The sequence below is a fragment of the Mobula hypostoma genome, chromosome 6 (genome assembly GCF_963921235.1).
Source record: "Mobula hypostoma chromosome 6, sMobHyp1.1, whole genome shotgun sequence".
Classification (NCBI taxonomy): Eukaryota; Metazoa; Chordata; class Chondrichthyes; order Myliobatiformes; family Myliobatidae; genus Mobula; species Mobula hypostoma.
Genome location: NC_086102.1, coordinates 37,900,793 through 37,922,547, shown reverse-complemented (window position 1 = coordinate 37,922,547; position 21,755 = coordinate 37,900,793). Strand labels below are relative to the sequence as shown.

The window sequence follows — 21,755 nt, the reverse complement described above, 5'->3', positions numbered from 1 at the left end:
GAATACCCACCCCTTGTCATATTAATTTAAATGCTCCCTACAGTGCTAGCAAACAATGCTCCAGGACATTAGTCCTGGTCCTGCACAGGTGTAGACTATCTGATTTTGTATTGGCCCCAGGTGTAGACCTATCCCAGAACCAGTTCCAATGCCTCAGGAATCTGAAACACTCCGTCCTTGCATCACTGCTCAAGCCAAAAATTCATGCTGATTCTGTTACAATTCCTGCTCTGACTAGCGCGTGGCATGGGCAGCAATCCAGAGGTTATTCCCTTTTGAAGTCCAAATTTTAGTGTATCTCTTAGATCCCTTAATTCAGCCTATGGGACCTCCTCCCACTTCAGTCTCCCCTTAAGAATGTCCTGCAGCATCTCCTGAGAACATCATAAGATGTTCCTACTTTTGGTTCTTGGCTCTTTAACCAGTTTATTTTAGATATTCATTCTGAATAGCTTCTGCTACGTGTTAGTCTACTTTACAAAACGTTGTGAATTCTGCTAAACCTGATTCTGTTATATTCATCATGATTTGATCTTTATCCAGCATACACAGATCTGGAAATTGTACATGCTTTGTTTCTGGCTATTCATTCTATTTCACTTTTAGTTCTCAATGCTCCCAAGTGTTTTCATGTGCTTTTTCAATAGATTGTAGAAGATTAATTTCCTACTTCTTGCATCCGCCGAGCACACTGATTATTTTATGTGCGTTCAAATCATTTGTTGAGCTTGCACTGGGTTACAGCTGAAATGTATTTATCAAATCTTTTCTATTCTCAAAACATTTTGTTTTGTCAGTGAAAATATTTATATTCATAGCATGTTAGTTACTGTTTCTATAAGATTGAGTTTGACCTAATGTTTTTAACATTAGATACAGAATTTAATAGATATTAAAGTTATTTTATGTGTGTTGATCTAAAGTCATTAATTTCTTTATCTCTAGACTGCAATGATGGCCTTCAGGATACAATCTCCAAAGAATTAAATCATTCTTCAAATTCTCATCATAATGACAAAGATAATTCAAAGATAGTAGCCTTGACCTCTAGCCAAATGCCAGCTAAGCCACTTTGCATACCTAGTAACACAGAAGTTAATTTGCACAAGTTTGAGGATAGCAGATATGATACGATGAATTTGGAAGAAACCACACCTACTCGTGTTGATCAAGCTCCAACGGAAAGTCCCAGTGATTCTTCGGGTTTAAGTAACACAACACTTATTGATATTTATCCAAGTATGGTAGCTTCAATGAGTAACTTGCTTGATCGCACCTACAAGAAAGAGGCTGCATCAAGGTTAATACAACGTTATCGATATTTCCAGTTCAATGTATGTAAATCAAAGACAAACACAACTCAAAATGGAATAAAGGTCAAAGTCAGGATCGATGGCCAGAAGTTAAAGAGGCTAAGAAGTCATTCTGCTATAAGATTAAAAACCTGTGATGGGTTCAAACAAATGCAGAACAAAGCAATTTCTCCAAAAAGTTCCAAAACCTCGCAAGATAATCTGGACGCAAAGTTTTCCCTTGCTGCTAATGTATCTCCGAGGACTGTGCTACAAACAAATTTAACATCTGAAACTGTTGGTTCGAAATTTGGAAATTTGTATGATGACTCAGCTTGTTGCCAGCCACTACCCGTAAGCCGTTGCAATCCTCAAAGTCCAGTTGAAATTGCAAGTTACTGCAACACAAGGAATACTTCAGTTTTTAATGTATCCCCTTTGAATGGGTCAGCTTGGACTAACTCCAGTAGCTTAAAATCATTGAGTTCAAAATCCAATGTAGCAATAGTGGAATCGCCAAGCTCAAGAATCAACGTTAATCATTTACAAAATGCAGCAGAATGGCCAGTGAACAACAATACAGTTACACAACCAGATGCTGTAGTGGCAAAATGCAGCCGATCACCATGTGCAAGGCTTTTGTGCTCAGTTAATACTTCCTGCTGTAGTGGAAAGTATAAACGGAGGCATTCTATTTCCTCTGCTTCTGTTCCAACCAAGTTGTGTTCTGTACAAAGCTTACTTAAAATTAAACCAAACAAAACAGATGCATTTGAATCACTGTATCAAAGTTTGGTTCAGAATCCAATCTGCCTTTCAGCCTCAGTGACGCATCCCAGTATATTAAATGTCCGTTCTGTTCTCAGAAAAGAAATAACATCAGTGAGCTCTGTTACCTGCTTACCATCCCAGTTATCAAGGAAACGGGCTGCGTGTATTGATCAAGCAAAGGAAGCTTCACGATTGCCGCTGAAGAGGTTTCGTTCCTTTCCAGAGTCTTCAAGCATGACTCAGAATAGTCAGGATTACTACTGTACACAGAATGGATTTTATTCTCCAAGAAGCAAGCAAAATAGAGAGGTACTGTAGATCAGGGGTCCCCAACCTTTTTTGCACCGCGGACCAGTTTAATATTGACAATATTCTTGTGGACTGGGGGCGGGGGGGGGGTGGTGTTCAAGTAGGGTTAAACTCACCTCAACATGTCTTTCACAGTTAGGGTTGCCAACTTTCTCACACCCAAATAAGGGATAAAAGTAGCAGTCAAATCCCGGGATACTTTACCCCAGGAAAGACTACCATGACCATGAAGCCTTGCGCGGGCACCTGTGTGCACATGCATGACATGCGCATGCGTTTTGCAGCATTTTTTCCCCACAAATCAGTTTTGCCTTCATTTTCCCGACCTCACTGTACATACATTATTTCTACTTTATATAGGCTGTGTATTTATCATATCATTCCTGCTGTTATTATATGTTAGTGTTATTTATTTTCGGTTTTATGTGTTATTTGTTAGGTTATTTTTTGGGTCTGGGAACACTCAAGAATTCTTCCCATATAAATTAATGGTAATTGCTTCTACGCGTTACGCCATTTTGGCACGAAAGGTTTCATAGGAACGCTCAACCTTAGCGGGAGAAATACAGGACAAACCAACTTAGCCCAATATACAGGATGTCCCGGCAAGTACAGGACAGTTGGCAACCCTGTGTTCAAGTTCAACAGTGCGTGACAGGGAATGAGGAAAGGTGCAGTTGACTCATATAGTTTCCTCAAGGCCTGGTAGCTTATGCTTTGCGGCCTGGTACCGGTCCACGGCCCGGTGGTTGGGGACCGCTGCTGTAGATTGTCCTGTGTTCTGTGCAGAACTATTGTATCAGTGTTGCAATTGATGGTGCACATAATAACATTATATTCAATTCTGTTTACAATGTTGCACTTCTTACATTCTCCAGAAAATCGCTGCAGATGTGTTTATTAAATGGGAAAATAATCGACCCTATTCTAATTCTGGTATGTATTAAATTTGATAATCCAGTTCTGTAGTTAAATTTTTGTTCACTTAATGGAATTACTTTGCACATATGAGATTGATTTCCTTAAAATATGCTGAAATATTAAGGGAGAAACTACTTTATAGTATTTGTAATATTGTATAATACAATCCTGTGACCACTTTAATTACAAAATTATTTTGATCACAGAATACAAATGTTTTTCTTTCCAGTTCTGTAGTTAAGCCTTGCAGTGCTGCCAGAATCTGTCACAATGCCAGAATCAGTCTTTGACGAACATTCAAACACGCCTGCATTTGCTCTGTTGCTACAACCAGCTCAGTTAAAGCTCACTGGTAGTATTAGTGCCTCTGCTATCGGTCTCAAGTATTTACCATTAGTTGGTTGTGATGTTTTTCCCTTTAATATACATCTTCAGAATGGAGCAGGAAGAGCACTTCTTCCAGGCAATTTTTTTTTTTACTTTTGGTGTGCCACCTAACCCAACATTACTGTGGGGTTGCAATCCTAGGAAATGGCCCACAACACAACTTTTGGTAACATGAAACTGTGCCATATGCACATGCATCAAGAAAAGCAAGTGGAAAAAATAAATGTATTTTCTTTTCATAAAATCCATATCACTACCAGAAAATTTTGAGATTTGTGAATTCTATAAGGGTGAATTTCCATTACCCAAGCAGCCATGACATGGATTTGAATGTCTTTAAATTGATTTTTAGATATTAAACTTAAAATTGTATGGAGAAAATGCATTTTGTGCTGGGTATTATAATTAGTTAAGCATCCTTTAAACTCTTAAAACTAATAAATGGTTTAGCAGAATTTGCCTGAGAACTCTAGGCCATGAGTTCGTTTATCACTGGGGAAATGTACTGGTGGATGGAATTACGAGGCAAAAGCAATCGCGAGTTAAACTTATTTAAATGTAGTAGCAGACAAGTTGACACATCTTAAATTAGTAATCAAGTTTATAAACTCTTTTCTGTCTAAAGTAAACATTTTAACTAACATTGTAAAGAATGCACATCCATGGTTCTACAAGAAAAGTTCCCAATTGCATTTGATTTCTTAAATTAAGTTGTTTTAGTTGGAAAATTATTATCTGTTGTTTATTTACAGCTACTGTTTTACCTGTAATAAATAGCTCTGGAAACACTGTGAGCTTAAGTTTATCACCTCGACTTCACAACAGGTATGCAATGAAGTAGTTCTTTTATTGTACATTGTAAATGGCCTGCTATCTTTGAAGAAAATAGTTTTTATAGAAAGTAGGCATATGATTTTGAAACTTTGAGAAGGATTTTATTATATTTATGATTTGTCATTTGCTTCACTGGCTTTTAATTTAATCAAGATATTATTGCTCAAGCTTATTTCTGGCATGTATTTTGACAAGATGCATAGTTTTAGCAAAACTACAGTAGTACAATTACCTCAATAGTAAACAAGTTCCCTCTCCATTTTTCTGTCCCTTTAAAGGGGGGTGAGTATTAATTGTATTTAATTGTGATCAGGATGAAAACAGGGAAGTTGTGAATATTTTTCTATGCTTCAGTAAATAACCTGCTGAATACATGATTGTAAGCAACACACATCAAAGTTGCTGGTGAACGCAGCAGGCCAGGCAGCATCTCTAGGAAGAGGTACAGTCGATGTTGACTGTACCTCTTCCTAGAGATGCTGCCTGGCCTGCTGCGTTCACCAGCAACTTTTATGTGTGTTGCTTGAAATTCCAGCGTCTGCAGAATTCCTCGTGATGTATTTGTCAGGATGATGTAAAATTGCACTTTTTGTGCTAGCTGTTTTTATTTTTTTAAAAACTCAATCAGTAGGTGCAAAAGCAATTGAGTTTATTTTGACTGGTGTAGATAGGAGCGACAGACCCCAGTCCTGCAAATGTATTTGTATTTATATTTTTGTCTGCACAGAGTATTTGATTTGCTCAATTTTAGCACAACATGCTCATGATCATAATTCAAAGTCAAGCAGAAAATACTGGAAATACTTGGTCAGATAATGTCTGTAAAGCTAGAAACACAATTAGCATTTCAGGTAGATGCTCCTTCAATAGAACTAGAAAAGGGAGAAAACAAGAGCAGGTTAAGTAGTAAAGGGGAGGGATAGTGGTGACACTGGAATTTGTGATATTATGAGACTAAGGTTGTCCATGTGATTTGTGCTGTTATGTATGGATGACATATTAATCGTAGCTGATCAAATTGGGGGAGGTGTACGAGTTAGATATAGGGGCTGGATGTTGGAACTGTACTGGGATTATGAAAGGCAGAATAGTATTCGCTGGAAGCATAATAAGAATGTTGGAAATGCCCAACAGATCAAGTAAAACCTATGGCAGCGAAAAACTGAGTTGATAGTACAGACTTCGCATCAGCTGCTGATATAACTGGTAAATATAATAAATGCCTGTGATACAGCAGTAAATTGTTGAATTCAGTATTGAGCTCAGAGTATCAACATGCCTGAATGGAAAATGAGTTGTTTTTCATCAAACTTCATAGGAATGGTGTGGGAGGTTGCAGTTTGAAGTCAGAGCAGTATTGAGAACTAAAATGGCAAACGGCTGGAAGCTCAGGTTCACTTTTGAGGACTGAATAGAAAGTTCTTACAGCGATCACCCAAGCTACCTCTGGTTTCTCCAGTGGAGACACTGCTCATGAGCACAAAGTATAACGTATGAAGTTGGAAGAATTGCAAGTCATTTGCTGCCTTACCTGAAAGACATTTGGGTTCCTAGCTAGTGAGAAGAGGTAAATTGGCAGATGTTGCATTTCTTCTTGTGGATATTCATTTTTTATTCTTTTAAATTTTATTTGGAGAAACAGCAAAGTAACAAACCCTTCCAGCCCAACAAGCCTGTGCTGCTAAATTACACCCATGTGACCAATTAATCTACTAACCTATACACCTTTGGGATATGAGAGGAAACCAGGGCACTCGTAGGAGGCCCACGTGATCACAGAAAATGTACATACTTCTTACAGACAACAGTAGTATTGAACCCGGTTACCAGCGCTCTAATCGTGTTACACTAACTGGTATGCTACCGTGCTGTCCCTCTTTTCCATATTCGTAACTTCCCATATATTTCTTTTCTTATTTTTCTGTTGAACGATCTTTGACGGAAAATATCATCTCTATTTCTTTTTCCGTTTGATATTGCCTGCCCTCTGAGTATTTTCAGCATTTTCTGTTTTAATTTCATTTTTGATTTTTCCGAATTTGGTTTTTAAATGCTGCCTATTGATTTGGTTTTCCATTAAAATATATTCTTTAATGCTTTAGAAACATAGAAAATAGGTGCAGGAGTAGGCCATTCGGCCCTTTGAGCCTGCACCGCCATTCTGTACGATCATGGCTGATCATCCAACTCAGAACCCTGTACCTGCCTTCTCTCCATACCCCCTGATCCCTTTAGCCACAAGGGCCATATCTAACTCCCTCTTAAATATAGCCAATGAACTGGCCTCAACTGTTTCCTGTGGCAGAGAATTCCACAGATTCACCACTCTCTGTGTGAAGAAGTTTTTCCTCATCTCAGTCCTGAAAGGCTTCCCCTTTATCCTCAAACTGTGACCCCTCGTTCTGGACTTCCCCAACATCGGGAACAATCTTCCTGCATCTAGCCTGTCCAATCCCTTTAGGATTTTGTACGTTTCAATCAGATCCCCCCTCAATCTTCTAAATTCCACAGAGTATAAGCCTAGTTGATCCAGTCTTTCATCATATGAAAGACCTACCATCCCAGGAATCAATCTGGTGAACCTTCTGTGTACTCACTTTATGGCAAGAATGCCTTTCCTCAGATTAGGGAACCAAAACTGCACACAATACTCCAGGTGTGGTCTCACCAAGGCATTGTACAACTGCAGTAGTACCTCCCTGCTCCTGTACTCGAATCCTCTTGCTATGAATGCCAGCATACCATTCGCCTTTTTCACTGCCTGCTGTACCTGCATGCCCACTTTCAATGACTGGTGTACGATGACACCCACGTCTCGTTGCACCTCCCCTTTTCCTAATCGTCCACGATTCAGATAATAATCTGTTTTCCTGTTGCCACCAAAGTGGATAACCTCACATTTATCCACATTAAATTGCATCTGCCATGAATTTGCCCACTCACCTAACCTATCCAAGTCACCCTGCATCCTCCTCACAGCTAACACTGCTGCCCAGCTTCATGTCATCCGCAAACTTCGAGATGCTGCATTTAATTCCCTCGTCTAAGTCATTAATGTATATTGTAAACAATTGGGGTCCCAGCACTGAGCCTTGCGGTACCTCACTCATCACTGCCTGCCATTCTGAAAAGGTCCTGTTTATTCCCACAGCTTCCTGTCTGCCAACCAATTCCCCATCCACATCAATACCATACCCCCAATACTGTGTGCTTTAAGTTTGTACACTAATTTCCTGTGTGGGACCTTGTCAAAAGCCTTTTGAAAATCCAAATATACCACATCCACTGGTTCTCCCCTATCCACTCTACTAGTTACATCCTCAAAAAATTCTGAGATTCGTCAGACATGATTTTCCTTTCACAAATCCATGCTGACTTTGTCTGATGATTTCACCGCTTTCCAAATGTGCTGTTTATCATCTTTGATAACTGACTCTAGCATTTTCCCCACCACCGATGTTAGGCTTACCAGTCTATAATTCCCTGGTTTCTCCTTCCCTCCTTTTTTAAAAAGCGGGGTTACATTAGCCACCCTCCAATCCTCAGGAACTAATCCAGAATCTAAAGAGTTTTGAAAAATTATCACTAAGGCATCCACTATTTCTTGGGCTACTTCCTTAAGCACTCTCGGATGCAGACCATCTGGCCTTGGGAATTTATCTGCCTTTAATCCCTTCAATTTACCTAACACCACTTCCCTACTAACATGTATTTGCCTCAGTTCCTCCTTCTCACTGGACCCTCTGTCCCCTACTATTTCCGGAAGATTATTTATGTCCTCCTTAGTGAAGATAGAACCAAAGTAGTTATTCAATTGGTCTGCCATGTCCTTGTTCCCCATGATCAATTCACCTGTTTCTGACTGTAAGGGACCTACATTTGTCTTAACCAATCTTTTTCTTTTCACATATCTATAAAAGCTTTTACAGTTAGTTTTTATGTTCCCTGTCAGTTTTCTCTCATAATCTTTCTCCCTTACCTAACTAAGCCCTTTGTCCTCCTCTGCTGGACTCTGAATTTCTCCCAGTCCTCAGGTGTGCCGCTTTTTCTGGATAATTTGTATGTTTCTTTTTTGGAATTGATACTATCCCTAATTTCCCTTGTCAGCCATGGGTGCACTACCTTCCTTGATTTATTCTTTTGCCACACTGCGATGAACAATTGTTGTAGTTCATCCATGCGATCTTTAAATGCTTGCCATTGCATATCCACCATCAACCCTTTAAGTATCATTTGCCAGTCTATCTTAGCTAATTCATGTCTCATACCTTCAAAGTTACCCTTCTTTAAGTTCAGAACCTTTGTTTCTGAATTATCTATGTCACTCTCCATCTTAATGAAGAATTCCACCATATTATGGTCACTCTTACCCAAGCGGCCTCTCACGACAAGATTGCTAATTAACCCTTCCTCATTGCTCAATACCCAGTCTAGAATGGCTTGCTCTCTAGTTGGTTCCTTGACATGTTGGTTCAGAAAACTATCCCACATACATTCCAAGAAATCCTCTTCCTCAGCACCCCTACCAATTTGGTTCACCCAATCTATATGTAGGTTGAAGTCGCCCATTATAACTGCTGTTCCTTTATTGCACACATTTCTAATTTCCTGCTTAATGCTATCCCCAACCTCACTACTACTGTTAGGTGGCCTGTACACAACTCCCAACAGCGTTTTCTGCCCCTTAGTGTTATGCAGCTCTATCCATATCGATTTCACATCCTCCCGGCTAATGTCCTTCCTTTCTATTGCGTTAATCTCCTCTCTAACCAGTATTGCCACCCCACCTCCTTTTCTTTTATGTCTATTCCCCCTGAATGTTGAGCTCCCATCCTTGGTCACCCTGGAGCCATGTCTCTGTGATCCCAACTATATCATATTCATTAATAACTATCTGCACATTCAATTCATCCACCTTGTTACGAATGCTCCTTGCATTGACACACAAAGCCTTCAGGCTTGCTTTTACAACACTCTTAGCCCTTATACAATTATGTTGAAAAGTGTCCCTTTTTAATTTTTGCCCTAGATTTGCTGACCTGCCACTTTTACTTTTCACCTTACTACTTTTTGCTTCTACCCTCATTTTACACCCCTCTGCCTCTCTGCACTTGTTCCCATCCCCCTGCCACATTAGTTTAAATCCTCCTGAACAACAGTAGCAAACGCTCCCCCATTGGTTCCAGTCCAGCCCAGGTGCAGACTGTCCTGTTTGTACCGGTCCCACCTCCTCCAGAACTGGTTCCAATGCCCCAGAAATTTGAATCCCTCCCCCTTGCACCATTTTTCAAGCCATGTATTCATCTGAAATATCCTCCTATTTCTACTCTGACTAGCATGTGGCACTGGTAGTAATCCAGAGGTTATTACCTTTGTGGTCCTACTTTTTGGTTTATCTCCTTACTCCCTAAATTCACCTTGTAGGACCTCATCCCGTTTTTTACCTGTATCGTTGGTACCTATGTGCACCATGACCACTAGCTGTTCACCCTCCCACTCCAGAATGTCCTGCAGCCGCCCAGAGACATCCTTGACTCTTGCACCAGGGAGGCAACATTCCCTCCTGGAGTCTCGTTTGCGGCCGCAGTAACGCCTATCTATTCCCCTTACAATTGAATCCCCTATCACTATAGCTCTCCCACTCCGTTTCCTTCCCTCCTTTGCTGCAGAGCCACCCATGGTGCCATGAACTCGGCTGCTGCTGTCTTCCCCTGATGAGACATCTCCCCCAACAATATCCAAAACAGTATATCTGTTTAGGAGGGAGATGACCTCAGGGGACTACTGCACTACCTGCCTACTGCCATGCTGTTTAGTGGCCACCCATTCCCTTTCTGCCTGTGTAGCCTTTACCTGCGGTGTGGCCAACTCACTGAACGTGCTATTCACGACTTTCTCAGCATCGCGGATGCTCCAGTATGAATCCAATCACAGCTCAAAGCGGTCTGCCAGAAGCTGCAGCCGGACACATTTCCTGCACACATAGTCATCAGGGACACTGGAAGTATCCCTGATTTCCCACGTGCTGCAAGAGGAACAAACTATGGGGCCGATCTGAGCTGTCATGACCCACCCTATACGCTACAGCCTCGCCGCTTTCCTTGCTTCAAATTCCTTGCAGACTGTTCTCCTTTTAAAGGAACTTATCTGGCCTTACCTCACTTGGAGTGAAGCTCGTCCTCAGCCTCTGCTCGCCGAAGCCTCTCGAGACAAAGCCTTCCTACTCTGTCTCCCTCTACTCCGTCGCCCGCTCCGTCAAACTGCTCTCTTTTAAATACTCCCGCTGCCTCACGGACCAGCTTACACGCGCTTGCGCAGTCCTGTCCCGATCAACCGCTGAGAAAAATGGCTGACTTCCACAAACTGCTCTCTTTAAACAGGTTATTGTCTATAACAAGAAAGTGGAACTGTGGGGCTTTTTAAGAAAAAAAAGAAACTTGAGTGGATGAGTGGATGATTGGATTCTCCTAACAAAATAGCTCGAATGCTTGTCAGATATTGTTTTGCAAATAATTCCCTTTTATTTTGTCTTTTTAACAGAGTATGTCGAAAACTGGACTACAGTATAACAAAATGAACACACCATTATGAACTACTGTAACTTCATATTGTGAAACCTCTCCAGTGTTAACCTAAGCTTATTGTTAAATGTGTCTGCCTGTGTTATCCGATAATGTTTTCCACTATTTTAAGTGAATTTAGAAGAAACTGTTTCATTCTCTCCTTCTCTGGAAGGGTGGTACAATCTCATTTATACTGGGGAGGGCAGATAACCAGCCAAACAGTAATTGTTTGTCTGTACCAGTTAGTGAATATAAATGCTGCTTGGTGATACATTTTAAACCTTTGACTTAGTACTGACAAAATGTAAACAATATTGTAAAATCTGGACAGCATATTTAGAGTCTAAAATGATTATCAACATATTTTCTCTTTAAAATATAGTCATACTAAGTTAATATTGCATTCCATCTATATTTCGCGATATTAGTAAATAATATTGCAGCTAAAATATCTCCCCATTTGTTAAGTTTTATATTGAAAACATGAATTTTATGCTTAACTGTTTGTTAGTACATAAGCTACCTTTCTACTGAATTATTAAAATATCACGTGTTTAATGATTTTGCAAAAGTCTTCTCTTTGCCCAAATATTAAACTTGTGGATAACAGTTCTGGCATCCAGGCCCAAGATGATTCTGAGCAAAATTCAGAAGATTCATTCAGAGATATTTATCCTGTTTCAGAATATGAGTAGTACTTAAACAACAAAATACACAGAACCTAGCATAGAACGGTACAGCACAAGAAAAAGCCCTTCAGCATGCATTGTCTTTTCCGAACATGATGCCAAATTAAACTGACCTCTTCTACCTGTATGTGAACCATATTGCACCATTCTCTGTATATTCTTGTGCAGAAAGCCTCTTAAATGCTACTCATATCTGCTTATACCAGTATCACTTAAACAAAAAAAAATGCCTCGCGTGTCCTTTAAACTTTACCCTCTCACTTTCAATGCTTGTTCTTCAATGTTTGATATTTCTACCTAAAATTTGCCCCCACCCCACCCCACCCCTCCCCCCCCCAATGATCTAATCCTTCATATCCCTTGTCAATCAGAATTCCCTAATCCTATCGGCCTGGACTGAATGTAGACACTTCTCTAGATGGGCAATCTATATATTGTTTCAGAAACCATAGTGCGAGTGCTTGGATTCTGCTCCATCTGCAGGAAGCCCCAATCAATATTAGGGAAGTTCAGAGCCCTGTTGGCAGGTGATGGAGTAACATCATTTTAGTTTGCTCCTACCCTATTTACTTTATTGTCTCCTACCAGTTTTTTTTTTTTTTTTTGAAACCTTATAATACTTAATACTGCTCTACTATGGCTGGGAAAAGAACAAAAGCTTCTGCAAAAGAAAGAGAAACAGAAGACGAATCCCCAGTCACTTTGGATTCAATCAGTGACTTCCTTAAACGGCAAAAATCAGAATTTTCCAAGGAGTTTCAACGACTTAATGGCAAATTGGATACAGTCCAACAAACTTTAACTGAGCATGAGAACCGAATTCAGGAAAATACTGCAAAGCTGGTAACACTTGAAGATACATTTAAACTCTGCAAAGAGTTATCTTTATCCAATGAAAAAAATGATGAAAATAGAAATAACTTGTGAATTCTGGGTCTTGAAGAATCAATTGAAGGCACTAACCCTACGAAGTTCTTTGCAAACATTCTGAAATAGCTATTCCCTGTTCTATTCACTTCTGAGCCGAGGCTTGATCGAGCATATCGCTCGCTGACTTCAAAGCCATTGTCGTCGGCAGCAAGACCCAGGTCGGTCATTCTAAGTTTTCATGAATTTCGTATTAAGGACCTTTTAATTCGCCATACCCGTCGACAAGGAATGATGGATTTCCATGATTACAAGGTCAGATTTGTGGAAGATTATTTGCCTGAAGTTATGGCTGATCGTATGAAATATAAAGAAGTTATGTCGGAACTTTATAATAAAGGATTTAAACCATCCCTTTGGTTTCCCGTCCATCTGAGTATTGTTTTGAAGAATGGATTGCGAAAAAGAACAAAGTCGGTTGAAGACGCAAAAGTTTCTGAAGGATGAAGTCTAAAACTGTTATATTTCTTAGTTGATCAATTTCTTTCCTCTGTTGATATGAATTTGAAATAAGGTTTCAATAAGCTTACATTTTGGCTGTTCATATTTTGTCTTTTGTATTTTTGGATAATTTTTTATTATATCCCTTTTTGAGGTTTTATTTTAATATAGCTTTCTTTGAATTTGTTTAAACTGATCCTTTTATATTTTCAAATACTGAGTTATTTTTCTTTTTATGTTGTGTCTTGGTAGGGACATATTTGACCTTGTAGGACCAGAGTTTCTGTCAACAGGATTTTTTGGGGAGGGAACTTAGTTGTTAGCTCGCTGACTGTCTATTGGTCAGCTTTCTGGCTTTGGGTGGGGGAGGGGCTGGGACCTATTTCTCTCTGGGGAGCTGTGTTGGGTTGATTATATGATTGCCTGTTTGACTACCTTACCTTACGGTTTGCTTTCTAGTTTTAATAACTAATGGCCAGATCTTTTAATTACATGATGATTTGTATTTAAAATGGTTTGAAATATTAACTTATTTAGTTTGAATATGAAAGGGTTGAATCACCCCATTAAACGGAACAAAGTGTTTGCTTATATTAAAAAATTAAAAGCACCCATTATTTTCTTACAAGAAACGCACATACACAGCTGTGATAGCTTACGTTTTTTTACTCGGTGGAAGGATATGCAATTCCATTCTTCGTTTAATGCAAAATCACATGGAGTTTCGATTTTTGTAGATAATAGTTTCCTTTGTTCAGCATAAAGTTGTTTTGGATCCTAATGGTGGATTTGTTATCATATCAGGGAGTTTAGGCAGTAAATTGATTGTTTTTGCTAATGTATATGCCCCCAACATAGACGATCCAGGATTTTTTGAACATCTTATTTTCGTTTTTTCCAGATTTGTGTACTTACTCCCTTGTGATGGGAGGAGATTTTAACTGCTGGTTAGATCCAGTATTAGATCACTCATCTGTCAAACCAGTCACACTTAATAAATCAGCTTTGTTTATCCAGTCCTTTCTAACTAAATGTGGTATAGTTGATGCTTGGCGTTTTCTTCATCCGACGGACAGGGAGTATTCTTTTTTCTCTCATGTCCATCATTCTTATACCAGGATTGATTTTTTTTTATTGACAGTCAAATGATTCCATTGATTCGATCGATCGAATATAAAGAGACTGCTATATCTGACCACTCTTCTGTACTTCTATCTTTAAATCTCCCTGGTCCTATCCCTATGAGTAGATTCTGGCAATTTAATTTAACTCTGTTATCCGATGAGGACTTTTTAAAATTTATGGAGAATCAAATTACTCTTTTTTTAAAAAAAATACGTTGGAAGAAACGTCTAGTCTTATCATACGGGATACTTTTAAAGCATATATCTGGGGTCAATTTATTTCTTATACTGCAAACATCATTAAAAAAAGTTAACAAAGAGAGAAACGAACTAGCTAATCAGTTAAAACAACAAGACCATAAATATGTTTCGGTACCTGATCCTGAAACATACAAGAGACGTATTGAAACCAAAACTAAATATGATCTTTTAACGTATCCATTTGAAAGCCAGCTTTTAAAAGATAGAAGTCAATTTTATATTCACGGAGATAAAACTGGTAGGCTACTGGCTAATCAATTGAAGCCATTTATAGCCAAGCGGCAAATTAAAGAAATACGTAAAATTAATGGGGACATGACAACTGACCACTTTGAAATTAATGACACTTTTAGGGAATTTTATTCTAAATTGTATAGTTCTGACTCTGTCAATGATCATATTGCAATGAATAATTTTTTAGATCAATTAAATATTCCTAATCTTTCGATAGATGATTGTAGGCAATTGGATCAACACGTTTCCCGGGAGGAAATTGCTCAGGCTATTTGAGAATTGCATTCCGGGAAATCCCCAGGACCCAATGGATTATCTGGAGAGTTTTATAAGGCTTTTTCCTCCTTGCTTATACCACACTTATGTTCTACCCTTACAGATTCCTTTAAGGTAGGAAGATTACTGCAGTCTTTTTACGAAGCTTCCATTTCGCTCATTCTCAAAAAGAATAAGAATCTTACTGAATGTTCTTCGTATAGACCTATCTCTTTACTCAATTATGATACTAAAATTTTATCTAAAAGTGTTGGCTCGCAGACTTGAAAATATTTTATCTATAGTTTCGGATGATCAGACAGGATTTATTAAAAATCGATATTCCCATTTTAATATACGGTGTTTGTAAATGTTAGGCATTCTCCATCTAAGGAAATATTGGAATGTGTGATATCTTTGGATGCGGAGAAGGCCTTTGACAAAGTTGAATGGAATTATCTATTTACATACTGAGAAAAATTTAATTTTGGACCTAACTTTATTCATTGGATTAAATTACTTTATTTATCTCCCTCCGTTCAGGTTCTTACTAATCTTCAGAATTCTAAACCCTTTAAACACCAACGTGGAACTAGACAAGGTTGTCCTTTGAGCACTCTGGTTTTTGACTTGGTATTAGAACCCTTAGCAATTGCTTTTCGAGAGTCTGAAGAGATTACTTGTATCTTAAGGAGAGGTGTTATCCATAAAGTGTTGCTCTATGCTGATGACTTACTGCTTTTTATATCTGATGTTACAATTTCTTTACCATTTGTATTCCATTTACTGACCAATTTTAGTCAGTTCTCAGGATACAAGTTAAATTTACATAAGTGAACTGTTTCCTTTAAACAATTTAATATCAACTGATATTAACCTTCCTTTTTAAATTTCAAGAAAACAATTTACGTATTTAGGAGTAACAATTACTAAGAATTATAAAGATTTAAGGAAATTTTTTTTAAACTTAATGAATTATGTTTAAAAACACTTTCTAATTGGTCACCTCTCTTTTTATCACTGATTGGCTGAATTAATTCTATTAAAGTGAATATCGTATCTAAATGTTTATATCTTTTTTTGACTCTTTAGATTCAATTCTTTCTTCCTATATATGGAAGAATGAAAAACCTTGTATAGATAAAGCTCACCTTCAAAAAACCAAACAGAATGGAGGCTTTGCCTTACCCAATTTTATGTTATATTATTGGGCAGTTAATATACAAAATATTACGTTCTGGATATGTTACATTAACCATGAGAACTGCCCTATATGTGCTTCTTTGGAAATCAACTCTGTTATGAAATTTTACATTATTTCTTTACTTGGATCCTCACTTCCTTCATCTTTAAATAAACTGACAATGCGGTGGTCAAACATACTTTGAGGATTTGTTTACAGTTTGGAGAACATTTTGGTTCATTGAGATTCTCCCTCTTGAGTCCCATCTTTTCTAATTGTTTTTTTAAACCATCTTTAATTGACTTATCTTTTAAAGAATGGGATAGATTGGGTATTAAACGATTTCAGGATTTGTTTGATGGAGGGAATCTCTCTCCTTTTGTGCAACTTTCAATGAAATTTAACCTTTCCAATACCCACTTTTTTTCGATACTTACAGGTAAGAGATTTTTAAAGATCTCAATTACATACATTTCCTACAAGTCCAGATAAGAATATAATAGATACAATTTTTAATCTGAAACCCTTTGACAACGGGTTCAATATCTTACACTTGCGGTCCACTGTTGGGAATGGAAAAGGCCTCTTTAGATAAAATTAAAGGAGACTGGAAAAAGGATTTATAGATTTTCATATCTGAAGAGAGCTGGAAGATTATTTTAAAATTGATTAATTCTTCATTATGTGCTCATTATTCTTTATTACAGTTCAAACTGGTACATAAAGTTCATATGTCTAGAGACAAGCTGTCTTGTTTCTACGCAGATATTTCCCCTTACTATGATAGATGTACTAATGGAGTGGCCACACTAATTCATATGTTTTGGACATGTCCGAGCCTTGAAAAATTTTGGAAAGATGTGTTTCAAACTTTTTCTGTACTTTTCAATGTTAGTTTTAAGCCCAATCCTTTGACTGCCTTGTTTGGTATTGCTGAGGACAGTGCTACAAAACTGAAGCCATCTAATTTGCGGGTATTGGCCTTTATGTCTCTTATGGCCAGGAGGCCGATCTTGCTCAAGTGGAAGGAGACTGCCCCGCCCACTTATGTTCAATGGCTATCTGATGTTATGTTTTGCCTTGATCTAGAGAAGATTCGTTGTTCAATTTCTGATTCTAAACCTGATTTTCTAATATTATGGGGACCCTTTCTGAGTTATTTTCATAATCTTTGAACTGTTATTAAAGTATGGATCTGAGCCATTATTATTATAATATTATATGGTAAGGTTTTTCTTTTTTTCTTTTTACCAACCAGCTCATTTTGGTAGTGGGGGTAGATATTTTTAAATAGAATACAATTATTTTATTTCATAATTCAATCTTTTTTTCTACATGATTGATTTGGAATATGGGATACTGTGATCATATTACTGTGATTTAAATGTAATGTAATTTGTATTACTTGTATCCTTATGAATTTTGTATTTGCATTTATACAATTTATATAACATTAATAAAAATATTGAAAGAGGGAAGTTAAATTGCCTATTATTACCTAATTATTCATACACCTTTCTGTGATTTTGCTCCATATTAGCTTCTCCTTTTAGGGAGTGATATATAGTACTAGTTGAGTACCCCTTATTGGAAAATCCAGCAAAATTCAAAAACTTCTGATATCTAAAATTTTTTTGGAGCACTAACATGACATCACAAATAGAAAACTCTGGAATTCACTGGGAATGTTCCTGGATAATGAACACGTCTGCACACCACATACAGTTCTGAGAGGTAACCTCACATTTGTAATGAACAGAAGTTAATTAGATATAATAAGTAAATAGAAAAAGTGCATAATTAAAATGAAGATCGCATTTGTGTATTGTAAGAATGGATTCAGCAGCATCAGAGTGAATATATGCCACTTACCAGATACTATTCGTGAATCAAGCAAGATATATCACGATGAACTGACAATTGAAGGTAATTGTTGGCAGACTAGATGCAGAAATTTAAGAAAAAGCGCCGCATTACATTTTTAAAGCATCTACTGATCATGGAGCAGCAAAGAACTTCATTGATGAATTTGCCAAAATCATCGCTGATGAACAAGCCTACAATGCTGGTTGTTTTTATACCTTGCATAAACATAATTTTAAAAACTAAAATACAAATAGTGTTCTGTAACCTTTTAATCAAAACACAGCATTGTAGGTGGAGACTGAAAGCTTCCATTGTTGTTGTTTAACAGCTGATACGGTATTTTTCCAGTGCTGCTGTACTTTTGTTATCCTGTGCACATTACATTTTCATTATATTAATGCTATGTAATATTTTTTATTAAGTATATACAGTGCCTAGAAAAAGTATTCACCTCCCTGGGAGGTTTTCATGTTTATTGTTTTACAACATTGAATCACAGTGGATTTAATTTGGCTTTTTTGACACTGATCAGCAGAAAAAGACTTTCATGTCAAAGTGCAAACAGATCTACAAAGTGATCTAAATTAATTACAAATATGCAATCAATTATTTTTTTAAGTATTCACACCCTTCAACATGATAAACCAAATCACCACTGCTGCACCCAATTTGTTTTGGAAGTCACGTAAGTAGTTAAATAGAGATCACCTGTGTGCAGTCAAGGTGTTTCAAAGGTACATTTGGTGTCAGAAATGTATACAATATACATCCCGAAATACTTTTTCTTTGCAAACATTCACGAAAACAGAGTAAACGGTTAAATGTTAGAACCCCGAAGTCCCCCCCAGCTCCCCCCACCCATTCATAAGCAGCAGCAGAGTGACAACCCCGCCCTCCCCCACCAGCAAAAATGCTTTGGCAGACCCCCCCCCCGCCCCAACTGAGCACTCAAGCATGCAGCAAAGCATCAATAAAGACAAAGACTACTTGTTCACCTGGTAATTTGACATACCACAGGTGATCTCTCACCCTAATAAGAGAAAAAGAGGTTTCAATTGATTGTAGTAAAAATACACCTGTATCTGGAAGGTCCAACTGCTGGTGAGTCAGTATCCTGGCAAAAAACTACTCCATCAAGACAAAAGAACACTCCAAGCAACTCCACAAAAAGGTTATTGAAAAGCACATCAGGAGATGGATACAAGAAAGTTTCCAAGTCTCTGAATATCCCTTGGAGTACAGTTGTCAATCATCAAGAAATGGAAAGAATATAACACAGCTGTAAATCTGCCTAGAGCAGGCCGTCCTTAAAAAACCGAGTGACTGTCCAAGAGAGGGATCAGAGAGAGAGGCCACCAAGAGACCTATGACAGTTGGGAGGAGTTATGAGTTTCAGTGGCTGAGATGGGAGAGACTGCACATACGACGACTTACCCGGTTGCAGCTTTATGGAGTGTGGTAAAGAGAAAGCTATTATTAAAAAAGCTCACATGAAATCTCAGCTAGAGTGTGCCAGAAGGCACGTGGGAGACTCTGAAGTCAGCTGGAAGAAGGTTCTATGTTCTGATGAAACCAAAATTGAGCTTTTTGGCTATCAGACTAAATGCTATGTTTGGCGTAACCCAAACACTACACATCATCAGAAACACCATCCTTACTGTGAAGCATGGTGGTGGCTGCATCATGTTGGTGTGCTTCACAGCAAAACACGGGGAAATCCTGGGGGGGGGGGGGGGGAACCTGATTCTGTCTGCAAGAGAACTGCAACTTGGGAGAAGATTTGTTCTCCAGCAAAACAATGACGCCAGGCATAAAGCCAAAGCTAACCAGGAATGGCTTAAAAACAAGAAAGTTAATGTCCTGGAGTGGCCAAGTCAGAGTCCAGACCTCAATCCCATTGAGAATTTGCAGCTGGACTTGAATAGGGCTGTTCACTCATACTCTGTCAGACCGCATGGGGATCATAAGCAGTTTTGTAAAGAAGAATGGAGGGAAATTGCTGTGTTCTGATGTGCAAGGCTGTAATTGCTGTCAAAGATGCGTCTACTAAATACTGACTTGAAGGGGGTGAGTAGGTATGCGATCAATTATTTTGTGTTTATACTTTATTGTCGCCAAACAATTGATACTAGAATGTATAATCATCACAGCGATATTTGATCCTGCGCTTTCCACTCCCTGGATTACAAATATTAAATATTAAAAAAAGTAAAAAATTATTAAGTATTAAAAATTTAAATTATAAATCATAAATAGAAAATAGAAAAATGGAAAGTAAGGTAGTGCAAAAAAACCGAGAGGCAGGTCTGGGTATCTGGAGGGTACGGCCCAGATCCGGGTCAGGATCTGTTCAGCAGTCTTATCACAGTTGGAAAGAAGCTGTTCCCAAATCTGGCCACATGAGTCTTCAAGCTCCTGAGCCTTCTCCCGGAGGGAAGAGGGACGAAAAGTGTGTTGGCTGGGTGGGTCATGTCCTTGATTATCCTGGCAGCACTGCTCCGACAGCGTGTGGTGTAAAGTGAGTCCAAGGATGGAAGATTGGTTTGTGTGATGTGCTGCGCCTTGTTCACGATCTTCTGCAGCTTCTTTCAGTTTTGGACAGGACAACTTCCATACCAGGTTGTGATGCACCCTAGAAGAATGCTTTCTATGGTGCATCTATAAAAATTAGTGAGGGTTTTAGGGGACAGGCCAAATTCCTTTAGTTTTCTCAGGAAGTAAAGGTGTTGGTGGGCCTTCTTGTCAGCGAACTCTGCTTGGTTGGACCAAGTCAGGTCATTTGTGATATTGACCCCGAGGAACTTAAAGCTTTTGACCTGTTCCACTTGCGCACCACCGATGTAAATTGGGTCATGCGGTCTGCTACTCCTTCTGAAGTCAGCACCCAATTCCTTCGTCTTGCTGACGTTAAAGGATAGATTATTGTCTTCGCACCATGCCACCAGGTTCTTAATTTCCTCTCTGTACTCAAACTCATCATTACCCAAGATACGGCCTACAATTGTTGTGTCATCAGCAAACTTATATATTGAGTTTGATGGAAACTTGGCTACACAATCATGGGTGTACAGTGAGTAATAATAGTAATTTAGACCAATTTATAGAAATTTGTTTTCACTTTGACACAAGTCTTTTCTGTTGATCAATGTCATAAAAGCCAAATTAAATCTACTGTGATTCAATGTTGTAAAACAACAAAACATGAAAACTTCCAAAGGAGGTGAAATCTTTTTATAGGCACTGTATGTGTGATGAACAAGTGTAAGACAAAAGACTACTTATTGGTAGCACATAAATTGAGAATTGGAAATGATGGTCATCCCAAGTTTATCTTGTATTCTAAAACCCAAGCCACTTTCAGCTCTAAACATATTGGCTAAGCAGCACTCAACCTGAATAATCCGTTTTAAGTGATCACTCTTATGTCCTCTCTTGATGCTCCCTCTGGAATAGCCTATTAACTGCTGCTGTGATATTTTCCCTAATCAGCAGTGTAACTCCTTTCTTCACCCATAACGTATTTAATTCTTTCAGAAGGTTAGGTTCTATTGTCTATCAGATTAAAAGCTGATATTTATTAAAACAAAACTGTTATTATTAAATTTGGTATATTCAAAAAACCAGAACTGGAAAATATTTTCCAGGTTAAGAGATTATAATCAGAATGTTTATTATCCCTAACACGATAAAGTTTGTTG

The 21,755-nt window shown here is 38.3% G+C and overlaps 1 protein-coding gene across 2 annotated transcripts in view; it reads left to right on the top strand.

Annotated features, from left to right (window-relative positions):
• LOC134347942 (uncharacterized) overlaps positions 1-13,380 on the top strand; it is a 48,565-nt gene extending 35,185 nt beyond the window's left edge. For both annotated transcript variants that reach the window (XM_063050607.1, XM_063050608.1), the window contains exons 8-11: positions 946-2,372; positions 3,251-3,308; positions 4,433-4,505; positions 11,055-13,380. In XM_063050607.1, the coding sequence (XP_062906677.1) occupies positions 946-2,372; positions 3,251-3,308; positions 4,433-4,505; positions 11,055-11,091 (1,595 nt within the window). In that variant the 3' untranslated portion in view covers positions 11,092-13,380. The remainder of the gene's footprint in view (positions 1-945; positions 2,373-3,250; positions 3,309-4,432; positions 4,506-11,054) is intronic.
• Positions 13,381-21,755: the final 8,375 nt, after the last annotated feature.